The 24128-nt window shown below is 32.0% G+C and overlaps 1 protein-coding gene across 2 annotated transcripts in view; it reads left to right on the top strand.

Moving 5' to 3' along the window:
* LOC108913278 (adenylate cyclase type 2) overlaps window positions 1-20672 on the top strand; it is a 115843-nt gene extending 95171 nt beyond the window's left edge. The window contains exons 10-20 of one of the 2 annotated variants that reach the window (XM_018718808.2): window positions 335-352; window positions 1108-1166; window positions 3014-3181; window positions 8334-8565; window positions 12256-12420; window positions 12567-12730; window positions 13088-13259; window positions 14705-14917; window positions 15056-15160; window positions 16000-16117; window positions 19020-20672. In XM_018718808.2, coding sequence (XP_018574324.1) covers window positions 335-352; window positions 1108-1166; window positions 3014-3181; window positions 8334-8565; window positions 12256-12420; window positions 12567-12730; window positions 13088-13259; window positions 14705-14917; window positions 15056-15160; window positions 16000-16117; window positions 19020-19276 — 1671 coding nt within the window. In that variant the 3' untranslated portion in view covers window positions 19277-20672. The remainder of the gene's footprint in view (window positions 1-334; window positions 353-1107; window positions 1167-3013; window positions 3182-8333; window positions 8566-12255; window positions 12421-12566; window positions 12731-13087; window positions 13260-14704; window positions 14918-15055; window positions 15161-15999; window positions 16118-19019) is intronic. The other variant, XM_018718809.2, reaches the window with a different exon arrangement.
* Window positions 20673-24128: the final 3456 nt, after the last annotated feature.

Here is a 24128-nt window from a genome sequence, read left to right as displayed (position 1 = left end):
TAGATGATAAAATTAAATATCTAACTTGAATAAGATGCTGTAAGAATGTAAATGCGAGAAACTAAAATTTAGCACAACTAATTAACTTTTTCGTTGCGAAAATAGTAGGTATTGGTTTAGTTATCAGCATTTTGCTATTTAATAAATTTTCCATGTCAATAACAATAATGTCAATAATATTGTTCGTATTTATAAAAGCATTAATTTATTATCAGTGTATACTTCTACTCTTTCTTGCTTCTGTATCTCACATTCAGTCAAGTGTCTTGCATATACTCTCATTGTTGTTAATAATCTTCCTATATATATTACTGTGGTGTTTTTCTGTTTGCAGTCAACATCGTACGTCCAGGTTGGTCACAGAAATAAAAGTAGTATACTTTTCCCATGATATTAACCGTTTGAAAGAATTTGTTGAGTGGCATAACATATCTAACATAACCTATGTTTTAATACTGGCAATTAAACATTTTGTTTTCGTGCTGTTGGCGACAGTCGTGCAACAAAAGCACCCAGTAAATTTTAGCAGGTCGCTTCCTTCCGTAGTAGCCATCTGAATGGCATAGTTGGAAGTCCGCACGACAGATGGAGTCATTTGCGCTCCGCGTACAATGTACCTTTTGATCGTGAGCATACGACATTATAATAAGCTGGATCGTTTCATTCGTCGGTTCTCACCTATGACACACTGATAAAGACCAAAACCGGTCTGTGCCTGGTGGTTTAAATCGACGATAGACGAATGATCCTAGCTGTTGAACTAGATGTTGTGAGTATAATTCAATGCCGGTCGGGGCATATAGCTCGCGGAGTAGTTGTTTCTCGCAACACTGGAAATTTAATATATTTATAACTTACAAGCTACATGGATAATAGACCCAAGACCAAGACGACTGAAACTCGATTTAGCTTAGCTTGGTTTTTTTAATTTCAATTATTAATAACTGATATTTACAATCTCTAATTTTAGATTACCAACCCATGTTAAGATTAATGTAACCCGCTATTCCCCTTACGTGAAGCTTAATTAACAAACTTGTATCAGAAAGTTATTCGATTCTAATCCTTATCGCAAACGATTTTAATTTCACGTGGTTTTGGTTGCAGACGCTGGCGATGATAGAGTCCAATTTATTGCCCGATCGAAGTGCGTGCCTGGAATGTAGGTAAGATTTTGATAGCGCTGTCCTCTTCTAAGCCCTTGTTTCCAGAAATAGTAGTAATGGTGTAGCAGTAGATATAAATATTAAGAGATTACTGTTTCAAACTTCCAAATTATTGTATTAACACTACTTGAAAGGTATTAAAACTTAATCTATCAATACCTTAGAGTAAATGTATGCATACATACATAACTAATGCTCAGAGATGATTAAACAGTATCTATAACTTTAGTTGACAGGTCTGTTATCCAGGTGATTAAAGGAATAGTTGTGAAATTCCCAGAATAATTTAAGACTGATATTTCTACCTCACATATTGTTTATTGTTTATTATTTATTTATTCGGCTACATTAATACATAACATATTATGGTAGCAAGTCAAAGAAACACACAATCATAAAACAACAATTTAAGAAAAGACAACTAAAGCACAAGACTAATTGAAATACAAGACCTAACAATAAAATCACAGTATAACATAATAGACGTCAGAATGCTTTCATTCCACTAAAAGTCATGAAAAATATTTTGACAACAAATAATTCTTTATACATAACTTATTATTATGTATATCCGATTGAACCGTGTAACTGGCAATATTCTGATGAATATCCAATAAGCAGTAATAAACAAATAGCGATAGCAAGGGAATAATTGCAAGGTTCACAAAAAGTTGGCGACAGTGATCTCTATAACGTTGGCCAGAATACGAATGGATTTTTTTTATTCTAAAGGTTTTTAAAGCGCTAAACTGATCTTAAAGTATCAGTGCTAATTACCTCTCTCAGTTGCCTTAACAAAAAAACTACTCCAGACAACCTCCTATTCATGAACTCAACATGGTCAGACCAAGTCAATTTATCATCAGTGGTATTACAATACCAAGGATTTTAACACATTTATGTTCTACATGCCCTGGAGTAGTGGTAAACGTTATACTCTGGGATTTATCTGTATTAATTTTAAGATCGTTAAATGAAAACCAATTTATGGTTTTAGACAACACGTTAGATGAATCTTCAGTTAAAGCAAAAGTTATTAAGATATATTGCGAAAAGCAAGGGCCCCAAAACAGAACCCTGCGGAATACCGCGATCAATACGGTTAAACTTAAAAAACATTAAAAAAAAAACTTGGGCTACATGTTTTTGCACAATTTGTAGGACTACAGAATCGTAAATTCCAGCACTTACTTTAAATTACCTTTTACATTTTGTCAACCTTGTAGAAAAATTATCAATAGATTGGGAGACAGATTAATGAATTAATAGAATATGCCTTTACTGTAATAAAAAAATATTTTATTGTTTCCCAGAAAGTGTCGCCCTCGTATTAAATTCACCCCTTCACATATAAATCACTGTATCCATAAAACTACGTTTCAGTCCACATTACGTTTTTTATGCGACAGTACTTGGATGTTTTACTCAACCACGGTGAATTACCTAATCGAACATTGCCCACTTGCGCTATAAATCCCTATAAATGGACCGCAGTCTGTTATTCGAACAGTTTTATTTGTACTTGGAACACATTTACGTCGACATTCATCATGGAACAACTGAAACTGAAAATTAGATTAATAGAGGCGATGGCCACGAGTTCGTGTGCACTTACAGCGACTGCGAGCAAGGTGCCTCGTTGTTGCAACTAACACAGGTCTCCCATCATTTCATTATCGTCAAGTAAGTTTGCTCTACCGGTAAACTTCCTTGTCCTTTCCTCAATTTTACTGTAACGCTACAAAGTTACACATTGTTGGATAACAGCTTCATAAACATCAGATAAATCGTGTAAAATCGTCTGGAAAGAGTAAAAAGCTCATGTAAAATTGCAATTTACTTTTTAGGAAATGGTGGAGCAGCGGCGAGCTTCATCCGGCGCTGCTGTGGTTCCAGAATCGAAAGCAGGAGACGGAATATCGCAGCCAGCCTGATCCAGAGTTCCGCCGCTACATCGCCTGTGCCTCCTTTATATTCCTGGTTATGTGTATCATGCAGATTACCACCATTCCCAGGTACACTAATAATTCTATATACACTAACGAAGAGATTGTGTTAGCCTGATTAGAGAGATATATAAATGGAATTATAGTTATTGTCTGAGGAGAAAATAACACATATTCAAATATATTAAGGACTTGGTTTGTAGCACCGAAATTAGAAAGAAAAGAAAGAATTAATACAAATTGTTAAATTGTTTCTTCTGTCATAATTCTAAAGAATTTTCTGTCTCCTCTTTGAGAAATATTGTTAACTTATCATTCTTTATTCACCTAATTGATAGATAAGCAAATGTTTTTGTAGTCTCTTTTTAAAAAATGAACAATTTCACGCATACTGACTGATAGGCTGTTGATTATAGCAAAAAAACAGGGTTAAAAGGTACTATGACGTTCAAGCAATTTTATTGCGTGAATAGTTCAAAGGGTCATTTTAGATGAAAAAACCGCGGAGTGCTATTAAATTAGAGGGTGGAAATTGGAGATAGGGATCAGTTTTTTAATTGTAGCCCGAAAATGAAGCAAACCCATTGGAAAAGAAAGAGAATATAACAGAAATGAAAGGAAAAATAATTTACGGGCGATCTGAGGTCGAGAAGGGGAAGGGGGTGAGTTTTTAAGGGTAAAAAACGGTTTCCCTTGATTTCCGGAAAAACTACAAGTCTTATGTAAAAAAGTTAAAAGGCAAAGTTGTAGGTAATAAAAAGATCTACAACTTTTGTTATTACACTTTTTTCACATAACCTCAAAATTTATGGGAAAAATTCAAATATCGAAGTTTTTGGTTTTTTATTTTTTACAAAAAAAATTTTTTTTTTACGAAATTTGGTGAAAACTTACCTATTTATGTCCCAAACACGCTGTAATTTTTTTGATTTGAAATATTTAATATCGAAAAATATATATAATTTAAAGAAGATTCTACAACTTTCTCAAAATATTGTAGATGTCTTATTAAATATTAACTTTATTAACTTATTTGGTTGTTAATTATAATAGTATATTTCGACTTGTAATTTTTTTGTTTATCAATGTAACATGGAATCTTACGTTTTTCGAGTAATTAAAGTGTAAATTTTAATAAATAGCTCAAAATTGTACATAATGATTAGAAATTTTCGGATTCTAGTTTTTTCGTTTCTTTGCATTTCCTGAGAAAACTTACCATAGTAATGTATATTTTTTTTACACCATCAGAAAGTAGAGATTTCAACGAAGAAAAAGCCCACCGACGTTTTTAAAAAAGCAGATATTTTGACGTGAGAATTTTCGATTGAAAATTAGGGTGCTTTTTCGATATTAAGTAAAAATAAGGTGAAAAAATAAATATTTCAAATAAAAAAAATTACAGCATGTTTGGGACATAAATAGCTGTTTTCACCAAATTTCGTGAAAAAAAAATTGTTTGTAAAAGATCAAACTAAAAAACCAAAAACTTGGTTATTTGAATTTTTCACATAAATTTTGAGGTTATGTGAAAAAAGTGTAATTACAAAAGTTGTAGACCTTTTTATTACCTACAACTTTGCCATTTAACTTTTTTCCATAAGACTTGTAATTTTTCCGGAAATCAAGGGAAACCGTTTTTTACCCTTAAACTCACCCCCTTCCCCTTCCCGACCTCAGATCGCCCGTAAATTATTTTTCCTTTCATTTCTGTTATATTCTCTTCCTTTTCCAATGGGTTTCATCCTACTATAATTTTTTTTCACTTTTTACCATTTTTGAAGGCTTAAGCACTGGTCTAATAGGTATAGGCATTGCTTTATAAAATAAAGTAGATAAAATTTCTTTTATAATTAAAACTGATGATGAACAATGTTAAAAAAAAATTCAATATAAATAATTATTCTGATACAACCTGTTATGACCACTTAGAATGAGATTCTTATCTTTACTGTCAAGAAAATTGTAGCTTTTCTAAATCATTACTACCAGCAGTATCTCAACGCAAAAATTTCTGAACAAAAAAGTCTGTCAACGTTTTATAACACTCATAAAGTGCCCAAGAAATTAAGTTTTTTAATTAACATAAATCTGCAAAAGACTACGGCATTAATTAATTATTATGCAAAGTAGGATCTCTGAAGTAAGTTCTTGTTTTCGCGGTTGGAGCAATGTTCTGGGTTTTAATAATTCATTTTTATGGTTTGTTTTGAGGACATAATAAGATTAATTTACTAGCTACCATAAAGATACTCTCTAAACATTTTTATTTGATGTAATTTCAAAGAAAGCGGAGAAATAAATCAAAAAAACAATTACTTTCTTGCCTGTTTTAATTATTAGACATTATATTTTACAAAGTGTCTTGTGTATCCTTTAATAAACAAAATAACTGTATTATAAATTGAAATATCCTTTTTCCAGAACGAAATTCATAAAACATTATACAGGTTCTACAAGCTCTTTGACAAATTTTGACAGATGGTAGCTGGATGAATTTCAAACAATTTTTCTTATATGAATATAGGTCCGATTCGTTTTTGTGTAAAAGTTACAAGCGTTTTAAAAAATATAATTTCGTATTTCAATCAAAGTAGCCTGGTAAATAAAAATGAGAGCTTGTAGAACACCCTGTATATCTGTAACGTGACGATAAAATATTAAACATTATGTAATGGGTGCATTTTAATATACCTAAGTGACTTCATTTTGACAGAAATACGCTTGCTTAGATGCACATTTGCCAACTGTCTGTAATTTTAAACAAAGTTACTGCAGTAGAGCGCAGTCTTTTAACGTCGACGTAAATCGGCACGCTTGGGGCATAAACTACAATGTATTTCGAACAAGTTTTATATGTTCGATTTAGAGTTTAGCAATTCGTGGCGTACGACAATCCTACATGGAATTTATATTGTCGACTCACTGGTAACCAGTTCAACAATTGCGTTTCATTCAAATTTGTGGCTATTGTCAATAAATGATTTACACAAACATAGAGACGGTCACAAACATGCAAATATTTACGTAAGCAACGCGCTTGTACAGTCTGGCTAGGTATTTGTTTGATGTAACTAACATTTAGCAAAACTATTTCCAAATTAAGTACAAAAGCTTTTGTCGATTGGAAAAAATTACGTAAAAAACGGATTTCTCATATTTCTGTTAGATTTGTGCATTGGTTAATAGTCCAGGCGATAGAGCATTCAAGGCGTTTGTATTTGAAGTCATTTATTTTGTTGTACAGAAAAATCCCGAACATTATGTAGAACAAGAATCCGAAATATAACGAAAAATGACGTTTTTCGACATATTTTTTACTGTAACATTGAAAGTAAGCCCTAAATCAAAAGAAGTCATTCTTTATTTTTTGTTATTTGACGATTTTCCATAAAGTTAGACCTGCGAATCAAAAAAGTTGAATTTTGCATTAACAATGGGCGAAACATAGTAGAAAATCATATGTATATTTGGAACAATTTTTAAAATGAGTAAATATTTATAAATATTGATGAAACTTTGTGAACAAATAGTAAAAAATATGTCAGTTCTACCCTAAAAGTTTTGCAACGATCGATCGCGTGGTTTTCGATTGACAGGTTTGTTAATTAAATTTCAAAAAGTTTATGGCGTACCGTCATAATAAACAATGATCAATACTAAAAATACCTATTTTTCCACTTTTTACTCTATAAACAACTATTTATTGCCCAGGGAATTTTCTATGCAATCGACTAAATCTTGCACACATAAAAGATATTGATTTTTGATGACATACTCGTATTCCTCTCATTTTGCTAAATCAAATTAAAAAAAAAATCGTCTTGATAAATGCTACCGTTCCCGAGAAAGTCATCTTTTATCGCGCATACGTATTTTGAAACCCAATCGTCAAATAAATAAAAAATAAAAAATGACTTATTTATGGTTTACTTTCAATGTTACATGGAAAAATATTTCGAAAAACGGGTAATTTTTCGTTCTTTTTGTACTATGTTTGTTGTTTACCTGAATTTTGCAATGTTTTTTTTTTGAATAGGCAAACTAGGATTCTTATTCTACATAATATCTGGGATTTTTCTGTGCAACAAAATAGATGACTTCAAACACAAACGCCAAAGCCTAATTTTACTGCTCTAGCGCCTGGACTATAACGAAATTTGATAACATACAGTGTGTAAATAAAATGCTTGACCGAACTTTGGTGACAGATGATGATCACAAATTATGGTTAAATGTTTCTGGAAACATGTATTGCAAGAGAATAAATTTGTGCATTTTTAAATTACAAAGCAATCAAGCAATTTCATCCAGCTTTTTGTTTGTTCACAAACGTATGTGTGGTATTTTTTTAAATTCAAGCATGCAGTTTTGGGTCTGGGCTTTGTAATTTTCGCTAGCAATTTTTTATTTGCAATACAAGGTGTCTCATAATTAGTATCCAATAATTTACCACTTGATTCTATTGCCACATATAAGAATATTTTTTCATATAAGCATGGGACGAGAAATGTTTCCTAAGGGAGTCTCAAAAAATTCATTTTTTTTTAATAAATATTTCCGAAATGGGTTGAAGGAAAATTATGAATTTTGACAACATGAACGCTCATTAAAAGTCATCATAAAATTTTTCAAAAATTTTAGTCAGGGGCGTCTCAATTGGGGGGTCGTCGGTTAAAATTTGCCCCAGTTTTTTTGCTTGTCGAAATTTTCAAATTCAGATACCAACATATGATAGACCCTCATTTACTCTACAAAAAAGGTACTCTTTATTTTTTTTTCGATAAAATGCTCCATTTCCGATTCTGTATTGCTTATACAGAATGATAGTATCCTCTTTCTGGATAAGAATTATCAATTTTCAAACATAAAAACTTGATAAATTTTCGCTGTACACTCTCAATTGTGTGCTTATGATTTACATACAGTGGATACCAGACAAGCGAGCAGTGCTCAAGTTTAGATCTTATAAAAGGATAATAGAGCGTCTTCAAAGGTACCTCATTAGAAAATTAGTGACAGTTTCTAGTTGTGAAACCAAGCATCTTCAGGGCTGAACCTGTGGCATACTCAATATGATTTAAAAAGTTTAGTCAAGTTATATTAAGGGAAATAAAACATCACCACCATGCTCCAAATAATTTCATTACGCTCCACGTTACACATTTTATCGGCATCTAGGCAATATTTCAGGCATAATCCAATTTATCCCTTGTTCCAGAGGCATTATTCTTTATGGCACGCTGGCGCCTACCTCGGTGGTGCTGCTCATTTTCGTTTACCTCTGCTGGTTAGACGGCTGCTGCGGGCCTAGGCCCCCCTCGGACACGCCGGTCGACGAGCCCGAGACGTGCTCGCCCCCCGGTCAGATCGTGGCGGATAGCAGGTGTCTCCGATTGGCGATTTTCCTGGTCTCCGTCACGCTCATATCGGCCTGTGCAGTAATTACCCTGGTAAGTTATGGGGTGGGGTAGGGCCGGTCAGAAATATTAGATAGGTAAGTGTAGAAGGTGTTATTTTTAAGAGTGCAAATAGGTCTGTATTCTTGGTTGCCTAATTTCTATTAAAACAGCCTAAAAATGACTTTTATTTCAATACAACTTTTTAAAACAGCGAAAAAAGTACTAAGATTTTAAAAGCATTGACAAGAGATAAAACAAGGAGTCCAAATCTTCAAATTGTACAAGAATTACTTTCCCACCACGAACTCCATCGATGGATATCTGGGAAGCCGCTCCAAGGATTTTTTTGAAATTGTGATGGTGTGATACAGACCGTGGGGCCTACCAAGCTAAGATATTTTTAAGGTCATCGTACTTCCGGTTATACCGGAAGTCGATACTAACTTTCTTATTTTAAATGGAACCCCCTGTATATTATTGCATTTTTGGAAAGAGTATATATTTTTAAGTTGAAAACATATAACACACTCCATACTTAGAATTGACCGTTTCCGAGATATTTTGATTTTTAAGCAAAAATTGACAGATGCGGGCTGTCAGCAAAATTTAGTTTTCCCGGAAACATCGGTTTATTTTTTTGTGCAAATTGGACATGTTGTAGAGGAAGACCTAATTTATCGAATTTGACTTGAAAATTTTACAATTTTTATAGAGGCATTTTTAAAAGGAAACCCCTAATTTTTTTAACGTATTCGCATTCTGCACTAAAATTAATTGTAACTTTGTTAAAGTTTCCCTATACCTAAACCCAGTGGTTTTAATTTTATTTACGAATAAACATTTCCCTTTTCTTCCATTTGTTTCGCATATTTTAGGTTAGCCGTGACAGGTAAGTAACAATCAACATGACAACTGTCACAAGGTTTTTAATTGTCAAATTTATTTTATTAAATGTTCAAAATATCTTCCTTCAACTTCTCAACTTCTGAACATTTTTCACAATTAGTTCCTTACGAGTCTCTACTCTAATAGAATCCGGTGATAGATGCTCAAATACTTGCCTTACTAACGAGCGTTCAAATAAAAACGTGGTCGAAGTTGGCTCTGACACATTGGACGTAGGGAGTAGCTTATAGCGATCAACTTAACCTCATTTCTCAACGAGCTGTATAGCAGCTGTCAGTTTCAATAACGTTAATGACTATATAACTTTATTTTAAAGAATAATCGTGATAACAATAACAAACAATTAAAGGAGCTGCGGAAAGTGTCCCCCTCCTTGTTATAACAATAAATTAAAGCAGCTGCTGAAAGTGTCCCCCTCCTTGTTCCAAGCACTTTTCACACCTGTTCCTCAAAGAATTAAAGACATTTTCTAAGATGCTCGGGGTATTGTTAATTTCACGAATCTTGTCTATAAGTCGAGCCTGCAGATGGTTTAAATCAGGAATAGGCAGTTCAAAAATAGTGTTTTTAAGGTAAGGCCACAAAAAGAAATCACACGGCGTAATATCACATGACCTCGGTGGAAATTCATGTTTAGCATCGAGACTTATTAGTCGATTTTGGAAAACTTCCCTCAACATATTCATCGTCTCGCCTGCCGTATGTGCCCTTGCGCCATCTTGTTGAAAGTAAAAGTTTGTAATTTCGTTTTCTTCCAGCTGGTTAACAAAAGGAGCGATAATTTCTTCTCTATACCTTTGCGCCATAAATCCTCCTTCGATTGAGAGCACACCAAACTCCAATTTTTTGAGCGTGTAGAGGGCCCTCGACAAAAAAGTTATCTGGTTTTTCAGAAGACCACATTCTCATATTCTGTGAGTTTACGTAACCACTTAAATGAAACCAGGCTTCATCAGAAAAAAAGGTGATATGAAGTTCACCGTAGTTGTTTAAAAACCATTCACAGAATACAGCCCGTCGCGGAAAATCAACTTCATGAAGTTCTTGCTGACAAGTTAAACGATAGGAGAACAAACGCAAATCTTTTTTTAACACTATGTGGCAGGTACCGACTGATACTCCCACCATTTGTGATAAAACACGTACAGAAGTTCTTGGCGCATTTTCCATTATTTGTTGGACATTTTCTTTTAATTCTTCAGTCCGCTTTTTAGGTCGGCCGCTTCCTTCTTTTCTTGTTACACTGCCCGTTTCACGAAAAGCATTAACACAACGCTGAACTGCACTTTGAAAAATTTTGTACTCAACAACGCCGGGAAATTGATTTTGAAATTCTATGAAACATTCCTCAATAGAATACTTCCATATTCCATCAATCTTGCGTCCATTTCTAAAATAGGACTCTATGATAAACACTTTTTGTTCTTGAGAAAACACCATTTTAAACGCTTTTTAAAACGAAAATATTCAAATTGATAGCGGCGATATAGCGCTTTGACAGATGACGTTTAAGTTCATTTGCTATACGCTACGCCCTACGTCGAAATTTTCAGAACCAACTTGACCACGTTTTTAATTGAACGCTCGTTATATGCATACAATTTTCCTTTGTTGTTACTGGAGTACTATACACACTATTTTTTAGTGTCCCAAATAAAATAGCAGGTATTACTGGATTCTATTAGAGCAGCGACCCACAAGGAACTAAACAAATACCTAATTACGAAATACTATTTCAAATTGTTTAAGATGAGGCATCTTTAGTGGACTTATATTTACATTTAACTTTTGCCATATTTTTTTGCAAAGGTTCTGTTCCTTTAAAGAATACACTTGCAAATTGCTGAAAGCTACAGGCACTAAGTCCTGGTGTCTAATCCGTTTACTGTGCTTTTGTGCGGCGCAATAATCCTCGTATGCTTTTGGTCGAATTTTCGGAGATGGCAGATGCTCCTAAATAATTCCCTTTGTCCAGGCGACATAGTTCAGAATATGCTGGCCGATTTTTGGTCTCCTGTCCTGGTAGCTATTAAAATTTGTATTATAATTCTCTTTGGCGGTAAAAGCTTTGCAAAATTATTCGTTTTATGAAATTTTAAAGTGATATGAGTTGTCTGAAGCGTTTTACGTAACGCTTAATTATTCAAAGCATGCAGTAACTTTTAAATGCAATATACAAGAGTGGTGCGTTCGTTTTTTACTTACAGTTGATACATCACCATATTAAACATGCTACGTCTCATAAGTTTTTACATTGCAAATCATTTGTTTTTAATAGAGGTTTTGCTTTTTCAAATGACTTATCTTCAACAGTTGTTAGAACGAAAAAATTCATGTGAACATAATGGCTTCTTTGTTATGACCTTAAATATCGCGATATTCTGACAATATTAGAAATATTTAAGAAGTTTCAAATCTCAAGTGACAAATTAATAGAATTATAGAATTTATATATTTAAAATAGAACAATATTGACTTTTATAGTAATAGTAAAAAAGACTAAACGTGTCTGGTAAAATGATTATTTTAAAATCACATTGGATATCAACTCGTTTTGGATAAATTTATGAAAACAAGTTCTCTTAAAATAATATCCCGCATCGAATAACAAGACGTATACTGTTTACGTCTTATACCTACCCGTATTCCATTCTTCGGGAAAGTGAGTCGTAAATATGATAATCTCACATTAATATTCGGCACCGTATTATAGTACTATGTTTATTTAACGATGCTGATTTGGGTTTAAATTGGATGTTATTCTAAACGTTCAACATTTACATTTTATATCTAAGATACGTTTCCACGCGATTTTACGATTAAGGATTGTTTTAGGTGGATTACAATCCCGTGCCCACACCAGTATCTGTAACAATTCCGTCGATTAGTTCTCCGTTTGATGGTACCAACTATACGCAATTTGGTACAAATGATACGATGGTGATGATGTTGACATCCACCATTGAAAACACAACAGATCCTGTTGTTCAATACGTACCAGTGAGTATTTTTTGGTAGAAATTACTAACATCCGATTTATATTTCTTTTTAAAACAAAAAAATGGGCAATGTTTAACTAAAAGTTATAACATTTTGATCTGACTGATTGTGAGTGAAAGAGTAAATGTATTTTTTCTTTTTCGTAGACTTATTTATATAGTTCTGCATTGGTCCTAGCAGCTATATCAGTTTTTTTGAGGATGGGATTCATTCTTAAACTGACTCTCATGGTAATATCCGTAGTCACCCATATAGTAATATACAGCTACTTAGAATTCTTTCAAGATTACCACGACGCACACGACGATGAGTGAGTAAATTACTTCTGTCTCAAATGTTTCAACATATAAAATACCCAGATCTGGTATCATAAGTTGAAAAATAATTTCACTTAATTGGTTTAGACTTTTTTATGTTTGAAGAGATATATCACTTTCTTCTTCAGAAGAAGTTACGAAACTGGAGATACCGACCAGAGGATTTAATCCCAAATTTCAGAAATTCTTCTGAAAAAAAGACAACTATATGTTTTTCTAGAGTCAAAAAATCACTGCGGACGCGGTAAAGTCAAACATTTGTGAAATTATTACTATAAATTGGTATCTCACATTTTTGTAACTGACATCTTCAAAACATTTGTAACAACTGCAAAACTGTTTCTCCTCAGGTTCCCTAAAGTACCATTTGAAATCAAAACTGCGTTGATCCTGGCTATCGTGGTACTTTTCTTCCACATCCTGGATAGACAGATTGAATTCACTTCAAGAACTGACTATCTTTGGAAGGCTAAGTTGAAGGTAGAACAAGAAGAAGTTGAAACCATGAGAGGTATCAATAAGGTAAGAAAAATCAAGAATGTCTCGTGATTTATTTCTATTCTTTTGTTCATCAAATTCAATAAAAAAATTATTAGTTCGTTGATATTTATTTTTAGAGGTCGCTTGAAAACATTTTAGGTACACTACTTTTAAAGTTAAAATAATTATGAGTGACCTTTAGAAATTAAAATATCGATTTGAAATTTTCAGAATCGAGATTTTTTTCAACCTAGAAAATGATAAAGTAACGAGAAAAAGAAATTAAAAAAAAATCAATTTTTGACGATTTTGGAAATTTTAAAAATCTTGGGCTTTTAAAAAAATTTTTTTGAGCAGATTTTTTGAGGGGGCTCTTAAAACATGATAAACTAACGTATTTTCACAAGAGACACGAAAAAAAAATATTCGTTTTTTTTGGACCATCCTACTACTGTTTATACTGTCAAATCATTTCAAACTGTTAAAAACTATTTCTTTTAATATTTTGTTATTAGGGGTAGTTTTTTAACGGTTGAAATATTATTTACTTCATACTCAGGGATCTATTTCGGGGCCACTTTTCTACACAAGGTCCATTAACGATCCGATGTATGCTGAAATTAAAACTGAATTGGACTGTGCAATTTTTCAGAAAGTATTAAACGAAATAGACTTTTGGTGTGTTAAGAACTATAGTAGGATCATATTCGATGTATAGTGATAAATCATTGCCTGTCAAGGGATCCAGTGCCATACGCTTTTAAGGGTTTTAGAAATTGAATAATTTATTTATACATTATGAAGGGACGAAGGGATCAGTTCACGTCTGGCACCGTTGTTCCTACAAAAATTCCTTTATTCTCACAAACTATTTATTTTAAATGTAATTTATTATAAATCCAATTTGTTCTTTAATTTCCACATATATACTACATTTTACCTCTGTACGCGCCACTGTCGTTTACTTGTTTTTTGGAGGAGCTCTCTGTTTTACGACCAAGTTAGTATTTGACGTATAACCGACCACTTCGTACAGTCGATGCACCTGGGCGACTACAGCTACTACCAGAACATAGTGCGTATGCAGCGGTATTTCAGATTTTACATTGAATTTCATTTTCAATTTGAAATGGTTCATTCATCTTACGCCTCCTAAAAATGATGACACGATTTTCCTTTGATAAAAGACCGATCTTTTTGCTCTACTTTGCATCGAATACGATAATTGCTTTTGAAAGCAGAGAAGGGCAATGTTTTGATATTCACGTGTAGAATAAGTTGCGTTAGATATGATGAAGTTATTTGTCGTAAGGACCAGAATATTTAAGACTGGCGTTGTGTTATCATATCGAACTTTAGAAATTGTTATTTATTCTTCAAAGAGTTTTAAAAAATGGAATCTGGAATACGCTGTTTGCACGTTTTAATATTCTGTATGATGTCGAGAATTCCGTTTAGAAAACGCTAAATTAATTTATGTGTTATAGATACTTTTGGAAAATATACTTCCAGCTCACGTGGCGGAGCACTTTTTAACTTCGAGGACCACTCAAGATTTGTATCACGAACGGTACCCTTGTGTAGCCGTGATGTTCGCTTCAATACCAAACTACAAAGAATTCTATGACGAAAGCGACGTCAATAAGCAAGGGTTGGAATGCCTGCGGCTTCTAAATGAAATTATCTGTGAATTTGATAAGGTATGTCTATTGTTTGAGACGGTAGGTATTTATAGGAGGGATCGGATTTTATTCTTACTTTAGAACAGGATATGTTTTTGATGATTCACAAGGTGGTACTGTGTTGCTTTTCTCTGAAAAATATTTTCGGCATTTCAGTTACTTCTGAAGCCCAAATTCAGCTGTATAGAAAAAATCAAGACCATTGGAAGTACTTACATGCTGGCATCAGGACTTAGGCCCGGCAAAGAACAAAACAGTAAGGTTGGTATCAAATATAGGGAGACAACTTTTTTGCTTTATGCTTAGACAGCACGCAATACTTTGATGTTAAAAAACAAACGGAAAGTAAATCAGTTTTTGATTGTCTGAATTTTGAGTAAGGATGCAAAAATTTATTATCTTCTTGCTAAGGTCTATAAACTTTAATTCTTATTAAAAAAAATAGAAAAAATGACAGTATTTGTGGAGCAATTTCTTAAAATTGCTTTTTATTATTTAACTTGAAAGTTTGGAAATTATGATTGAGGAATCGTATTTGTTCAGTTCAATTTCATCAAATATACTCATATTTGAACTCGATTTAATAAATACTGAAGTTATAAATAGACTTTGGCTCGAAGCTGAGTTTAATACTTGGAAATAAGATTTTTACATATTAAATATTAAATTACGTTTGTGCCAATCGAGCTCGATATCTAAAATGTTAAAGTATTCTCAAAATAGTTCTGCTTTTATACAGTAGGCTGGCAAATATAATGATAGAAAGTATATAAATATATTTTGTTTTCAATTGTGCAAATATTTATAGGATATATTTAAGGTAATATATGCATCAAGATAATAATACATAACCTACGAAAGCAAGATACAATAACTAGAGATGTACAGGGATATTTACACAACCCTTTTTGCCCTTCTATCTAAATACTTACAGAAAAGGTATTAAAACTTTTTTTTTTTAAACAAAACACACTGTATATTTGTGTTTTTTTCTGGCTATAATGGTATGCAAAAAATAAGGTGGTAGAGTATATTGTGAATATCCTTGTACATAATTTGTTGATTTAACATCAATACTAGGTAATTACTTTTTTTTGTAGGAGGCCAGTAGAAAAGAAGAGCACATAATCATCGCTTTAGTGGACTTTGCAGTATCGCTAATGACAAGTTTAGATCAAATAAATAGGGATGCTTTCCAAAGATTCAAACTAAGAGTTGGTAAGTTTTTGTTGTGGAGGAAACATGGAGAAAATAGAGTAGGGCTCTTTTTTAATAGCTTTTATGTTATTGCCAAAGTCACGAATATGTCGCATGTTTCACTGAAACATTATTTAAACAAAAATATTGCAACTTTATATAAATTTTTTCTATAGTTGCTAACAAAAAGTTAATTTGTCCGTGTGGTGTCGACGAAATGCAAATATCAACGTTTTTAAATGTAAAGTTCTCAAATATACATTTTATATGATTTGTCAGCACCTGGACTATAAGACTAATTAATATCCACATGTGATGCATTAAAACCAACGTTTTTGAAGTTTAGATAGGTAGTATATAGGGTGTAAGAAGTTTGAGTGCCATCACTTCAGAATGAGAGTGAGTAATCATAAATGAACAAAAAAGTTGTATATTACAGGGACAGTTTTCAAAATACAGCGAGTATTAATATTGGAGAGTTTCATCACAACGTGACAACAACGGTTAACCTAATGTTACACGACTGATGCACAGTTAAACAGAAGCATTTGATGAAAATAAACTCAAAACAGATTTAATTGATATCTCTGAAAATAATTAGTTCTAAAGGTAACGAGATCTGACATATACTTCACAACTTCATCATATAGCTTTAAATGAAAATCCTAATTTCCAGAAAATCATGTCTGCGTGTCAGTGTATGTGACAACCGACGCTACGTAAATGATGTGAACAAATATTTGAGTTCGGGAATACGGCATTAACTTTCACCCTACACGAATACATTTTCACCATTGGAAAATAATATAATACCTACCTAATATAGAAAGTTTACTATCATAGTTAAAAGCCGTTCATTAATTAATAAAATAAACAGATTTACCAAAATTCTTAATATGTCAGCGACAACACAATTCATGGGAAATAATACTTATGCTGTTATACAACATATTTTGGGTCATACACTAGGCACAGAAATTAAGGGGTTTTAAAAAAATCCCATAATTTTGGGTAATTTTCAAAGAACTGTAACTTGGAGGGAAATGGTCGTAGAGAGAATCGAAAAAAAGTATATTGAAGCTTCAAGTGTCTAGTTTTCAAATCTGCAATTTAAATTTTTTAGCGTCAACAGTTTTTGAATAATCCTAAGCAAATCAATGAAAAAAAAATTTGTAAATTTTTGCTTTTTCTAAAAAGGCCTATGGACTTAAAAATTTGTTTTTGGTAATTTTATTATAAAGCTCTTTTAGATAATTTAATTCTCTTCAATTTGAGCGGTTCCAGATGAATTGTCTCTAAGTTATCGTCGATCAAAGCAAAAAAATTATTTTTGACATTGGCAATCAATTACTCAGGAAATAATGGTCGTACAGATACTCCTAGCAGGGTTTTGAAAACTGCAAGGTATTCTCTACAAGTCGTAATTATGGGTTTTTGATAAAAAAAAAAAATTTTCAAGGTGAACATGTTGGTTAGAAAAAAGTTAAAAAATTGCATAATTGGGGATATTTGAATAACTTGGCATAACTTTGCAAATAATAAATAAACTAAGGATATTGACTGTAACTTTTCAATCTCAAAGTGTCTTAAAGAAACACTGATAATTTCAAAACGCTGCATTTTTTTTTCTTTGTCAGAATGTTTAAATTTGTCGTTTTGCTGAAAATCAATGTAATGAGTAATTTTTCACATTTTATTAATTTTTTTAAGTTTTCATCGAAAAACGTTCATGATTCTAGAAATAAATAAAAAAAAAATTTTTTTCAAAAATTATTTTTCTTTAATTTTTTTAACATATCCACAAGCTTCACAAACGTCAAAAAAAATTTGGTTGATTTGACGTTGCAGATCACAATTTAATATCGGGTATTGCTTGGATTTTCTGTACGACCATTATTTTCCGAATAATTGATTGTCAAAGTCAAAAATGATTTGTTTGCTTTGATCGACGATAAATCAGCGACAAATAATCGTACAAGGCTCCGGAACCGCTCAAATTGAAGAGGACTAAATTATCTAAAAGACCTTTGCGATGAAATTACCAAAAAATTTTCCATAAAACTCCATAGCAAAAATTTACAAATTTTTTTTCCGTTGATTTTCTCATGAATACTCAAAAATTGCTGACGCTAAAAAAATTTAAATTGCAGATCTGAAACCTAGAAGCTTCAATTTCCTTTTTTTTAATTCTCTCTACGAACATTTCCCTCCAAGTTACAGCTCTCTGAAAATCACCCAAAATTTTGGAATTTTTTAAATATCCTTAATTTCCGTGTCTAGTATATTTTGACAGATTAATAAATTTATCGTGCTTTTAAGAACAAGATAACATACACCATAAATGTACAAAATGGAATACACTACAATTTTGTCCTTGCTCACTTTAATGAGTATGTAATTAAGACAAGCAGTTGTTACCAGAACATCCTGAGAGGCTTACAAAAATTGTTGAGAATGTTGAACAATTTTTATAGTCTTAAGATTTGCTAATTTGGTTAACATTAAAGGTTAACTAATGTTTAAACTTTAAATATAAATAATAATTATTGTTACATCAACCATCAATTTTATTTATCAGGCTACTTTGACTGAAATATGAAATCATATTTTTTAAAATGCTTGTAACCCCCAAACAAAAACGAATCCGACCTAAGTTCATATAAGAAATAATGTTTGAAATTAACTCACTTGTCATATATTTTATAGAACACCCTGTATACCAACACCAATATCTTATAATGCAGCAAAGATTTAATAAAATCCCTGATATTATGGAAAATGCTGTATAGATATGAGCAATTATCGTTTTTGTACCCCAGAAACTTGACAATAATTGTGGTCAACAGCTTCGTCCTTACGAATAGTTGGTTAAAACTTCGTAAACATTTGTATCGTCAAAAACTCATGTCGATTTCTGTCACAGGTCTGAACCACGGGCCCGCAATAGCAGGAGTAGTGGGCGCTCAGAAGCCTCAGTACGATATCTGGGGCAACACCGTCAACGTGGCGTCTCGCATGGACTCCTGCGGCATCCTGGGCCGCATCCAGACGACGGACGTCACGGCTAACGTGCTCATGAACGCCGGCTACCAGTGCGAGTGTCGAGGCCCCACCTACGTCAAAGGCAAAGGTACGCTTACGACGTATTTCGTAAAGACGCCCTTTGATGATAGGAACTGAGTTCTTGTGATAACACTGTGAATAATGGAACTTTCGTTTTGTGGAACGATGAGGTTGTGTTTATAAAATACAAGGTGTTTCGGAAATAAGTACTTCCGAGGAAATACTTACCTTCAAAACACTCTGTTTATGTATACTCGTAGGAGAAAGATAGTCCGTGGGCTGTTAATTTCATAAGCAAATAGTACTTAACTAATTGTCCGTTTAAATAATCATAAAAAATGTTTATACAAGTGTTCGGTTTCCAGTATCATCATTTTTTCTAAATGTCAACACAAACTACATAAGCTACATAACCTCAAAGTCCTAATTTCCTTTTTTGCCATAACTTTTGTCTTTTCTTTTGAGTTTGACACTTATTGCTTATGAAAAGATGGGACATTGTGCAAAAAATCATAGAAATTAAAAAGTTATAAAGGACGAAAGCGACGTAGTGGGTACAGAATTGAATAGAACCTCTTTATTTTTAATTTCATCGAAACGCGAGGGCATATAAAAGAGAAAAGTATTAAAATGTGCTAAGAAGATCGACATCTAAAGTTTTGAAATACCTTGGCAAACCTTTTTTGACACAATTACAAGCAAAGCATAGGTACTTAGAAAACAGCAGATTGAAAACTGTTAAAGTTTCACTTTAACATCAGCCTGATGCGTTTTTTCTGCAATATATCAGTAGTTCAAAGTGGTTTTAGCTTAGCCATAATATTCAAGGAATCTTTAATAATAAATAATTATTATTATACTACAAACAAGAAATTTCACGATACGGATACCATATTCAAAAGAGATTGGAGGAAAATCTTGAGGCATTGTCAATCGCTGTTGATATTGACGATAATCCATTAAGAATCTTATGTGTATGATGAGAAAAAAGTGCCAATGCAAATCATTAAATGGCTTACTGGAGTAGTTTATTTTTAGAAGAGGTGACTCTTGAAGCGACAGATTGAATGTTGCTACTACAAGATCTTAAAGTAAGTCTTAAACACATGTACTGACCGAGAAGGGTTTGTGCATTGGCCTCCTAGGTCACCGGATACCAATCCGATGGATTTTTGGATGGATATCGGTCGTTTTTAAAAGGATTTAAGGTTATATAGGTATTCACAATTTCCTTGTTTGTGATAATTAATAATTGTTCCTATTTCAGTAAAATACCTACCTATTAAATTATTTATCTATTTTGTAAAAGTTGTTTTCAAATAAATAAATAACCGTTGTTCGAAAAATTACTTTTAAATCGTTTGCAATGAATTGGTTTTGAGTTTGTCAAAATAATGAACAGCAAATTTTTCAGTGCTACAATAACATGCCTTCGATTTGTCACATCTTCGATAAAATTAAAGATAAAACAGTTCTTGTGTGAAATTTGACAGAAATTATTCGACTGTTGAAATAGTTATGGCANTATTTAGAAATCAACAGATTGAAAACTGTTAAAGTTTCACTTTAACATCAGCCTGATGCGTTTTTTCTGCAAAATATCAGTAGTTCAAAGTGGTTTTAGCTATAATATTCAAGGAATCTTTAATAATAAATAATAATTATTATACTACAAACAATAAATTTCATGATATGGATACCATATTCACCAGAGATTGGAGGAAAATCTTGAGGCATTGTCAATCGCTGTTGCTATTAACGATAATCCATTAAGAACCTTAAGAATATTACTGAGAAAAAAATGCCAATGCAAATCATACAAATGTATACTCCAATATCTTAAAGTAAGTCTCAAACACATGTATTGACCGAGAAGGGTTTGTGCATTGGCCCCCTAGGTCACCGGATACCAATCCGATGGATTTTTTTCTAAGGGTACCTTTATTCGAGTATATTGGTCGTTTTTAAAAGGATTTAAGGTTATATAAGTATTCAAAATTTCCTTGTTTGTGATAATTAATAATTCCTATTTCAGTAAAATACATATTAAATGATTTATCTACTTTGTAAAAGTAATTTTCAAATAAATAAATAAATAACCGTTGTTCGAAAAATTACTTTTAAATCGTTTGCAATGAATTGGTTTTGAGTTTGTCAAAATAATGAACAGCAAATTTTTCAGTGCTACAATAACATGCCTTCGATTTGTCACATCTTCGATAAAATTAAAGATAAAACAGTTCTTGTGTGAAATTTGACAGAAATTATTCGACTGTTGAAATAGTTATGGCAAAAGAAGGAAAAGAAACAAATTTATTTTGAGGTTAGTTAATATTGACATTGATTTTTTAAATCTATCGCATGAATCATATGCGATTATTTTCTATCTTTCATAATATTGCTGATTTATAATTTCATAATTTTTACCTCAATTCATAACTGGCTCCTGCAAAACATATTTGTATCGAATTGTCATATTTGTTAATATATTACAAACAACTCCCTAATTTATTTATACAAAGAGATAAACGGCCTGAGAAAAAACGTAACAACCCCTTTTGTAAAACAAATACCAGATAATTCATTGATTATAGCGTTAGGTAGATTAAAATATATTTGTTTGTATACTATTTATAAAAATTACCATAGAGATTCTATATTTGCTGTGTTCTACAAAGATATTCATTTACCCTCATTTGCATAGGAACGACATTAAATAATTGAAATTGTGACAAATAATTGTTATCAAAATTAACATATCATTAGTTCTTATGCATTTGAATAACTTTAATGTTAAGTACCTGATGACTGAATTATATTTATAGTTTTAGAAAGTAAGCGTTTTTGGAAACTGTTCGTAAAATATTCACAAAAGCAGACAACATTTTCCAACATACATTCAGTGCGCAGAATTGAATTATTTTTTAATGTAAGTGTTACTCAAAAGTATTTAATTTTTTAACGTAAATAAGTTATGAACAGTTTCCAGAAGTTTTGTTTATAGAGAAAATAAGAATCGTTGCTTGTCTAGATATTAAATAGGCAGAACACCAATAGGGCAAATAGCTGTTAAGAGTTTATGATATATTTACAACTGCGTTTTTAATGTACTTAAATTATTCATATTTAAATGTCCTAGATACTACAGATTCTAGTCTAGTAATGGTTATTTGTAAGCAGTAAGGCAAGACTTTAATTCTAGAAGAAAAAGAATATATAAACAGCTAGAAAGAAACCACGTAATTTCAATACATTTTTTACATTTATTTTGCCAGATCACTACTGTACAGGGTGTAGTTAGCGTACATGGCCAAACTTTAATTGTAGATTCTAGGTCACAAAGTAAAGAAAACAAGTTTTCATTAAATGTCCGCCAAAACAGTTGCCCTTATAAAGGCCTTGTAAATAATATTTTATTATATCCATAGACAAAGTGATTACTCATTTTTATGTAAAAATATAATTAGGATGTGGTCTCCCATCTTATAATTTATCGCGAAAACGGTGCAGTAACATGGGGTAAGAATATGTATACAAGGTGATCCAGAACTTATCCAAAAAATAATTTGATTGAACAGGGGACACTTAGAAATACAATTTTGTAAAAAAATAAAAAAATCAATAAAATTAATTTATGGTTTTAATTAATAAAATAATTTGACATACTTGATATTATATCAGCTGTTCAACATTTTGTCCACCGACGTGTAAACACATTTGAACCCGTCTTATCCAGTTTCTACGAACTAACACAAATTTCGTCCATAAATTAAAACGATATACACCAACTTCGAATAGCTATCACGTAAGACATTTTTGACACATGAAAAACTAATGTAAACACTATCGCAAAAACGTTAATACTAAAATCAGATTTCAGTGTTCGGAATCGCTTGGGGCCACGTGAAAATGAATGACGCTAGATACTACAGTGGCCTAGCGATGTAAGTTGAAAATAATACAACTTTTTTCTCGGAAACTATAAGGATTTTACAAAAATTTTTTTACGATATTAACTCTATTTTTCATGACACATCTATTCCCAAATGAGTTGTGAATCACCCTGTATTTTGTAGCCTTTGGCACTGTATCACAATTATGTTAAATTTGAGATATCATTTATAGCTAAAAAAAATATTTTTTTATTTTAATAGTCCATATATCGAAGACAAAGCACATGTAGCAGATATATAAAGTAAATGTTTGAATTTTTTATAGATAATCGTTCATTTGGTTTATGTGTTTCCCAAATATGTTTAATCCTGTCAAATTAAGACAATTTACTCATGATCTGACTATGAATAAGATATCGTTCGTTTTTGAAATGTCACGTATAGAATAGAGACAACAAATTACCATTTTCTTTGATTTAACAAGTAGAAAACTTCTCTCTGCTTCTTCCTCTTTAGTTTTTATTAAAGACGAAGGCCGTGGAAAATATTCATACCAAAGACACAAATTGTATTGTGTTAAAAATAAAGAACACAATATACCGTTTATCTAACTAAAAGTTGTGTCCCTGACAATCTGTGTTCTCTGCAGTTTTATTTTTTATAAGAGATAATTTTTAAATGTATACACTGTTCATATTAATGTGTTAGACGTTTTGAATCCAGTTATACTGTCAATGTATTAAGACAAAATTGTAAATGTATTGACAAAATATAGTTTTTATTTCGTTATCTTTGTATTTCCTATATACCACTCTATTTTTTATGAGTCTTTTAAACTTTTTTTTAAATATGTTTAAATTTATTGCACTCGTTTAAGTTCTATTCTCTAAACTCTACCAAAATTTATTCCGTCTCCTAACAAAGCCACAAGCTTTTCATCTCTGCATATTGCTCACTCCAAAATTGCTCGTTTTTGCTTAACAAACCAGTAATTCTAAGCACCTCTAGTTACTTTACATTAAGATTTTTAAGGTTATGCTTAAAAAATACACTGCTCAATGTTTTAAGAAACATTT

Source organism: Anoplophora glabripennis, unplaced genomic scaffold, assembly GCF_000390285.2.
Source record: "Anoplophora glabripennis isolate ALB-LARVAE unplaced genomic scaffold, Agla_2.0 scaffold333, whole genome shotgun sequence".
Lineage (NCBI taxonomy): Eukaryota > Metazoa > Arthropoda > Insecta > Coleoptera > Cerambycidae > Anoplophora > Anoplophora glabripennis.
Note: the sequence above shows the minus strand (reverse complement) of the source record. Positions and strands in the feature narration are given on the sequence as shown.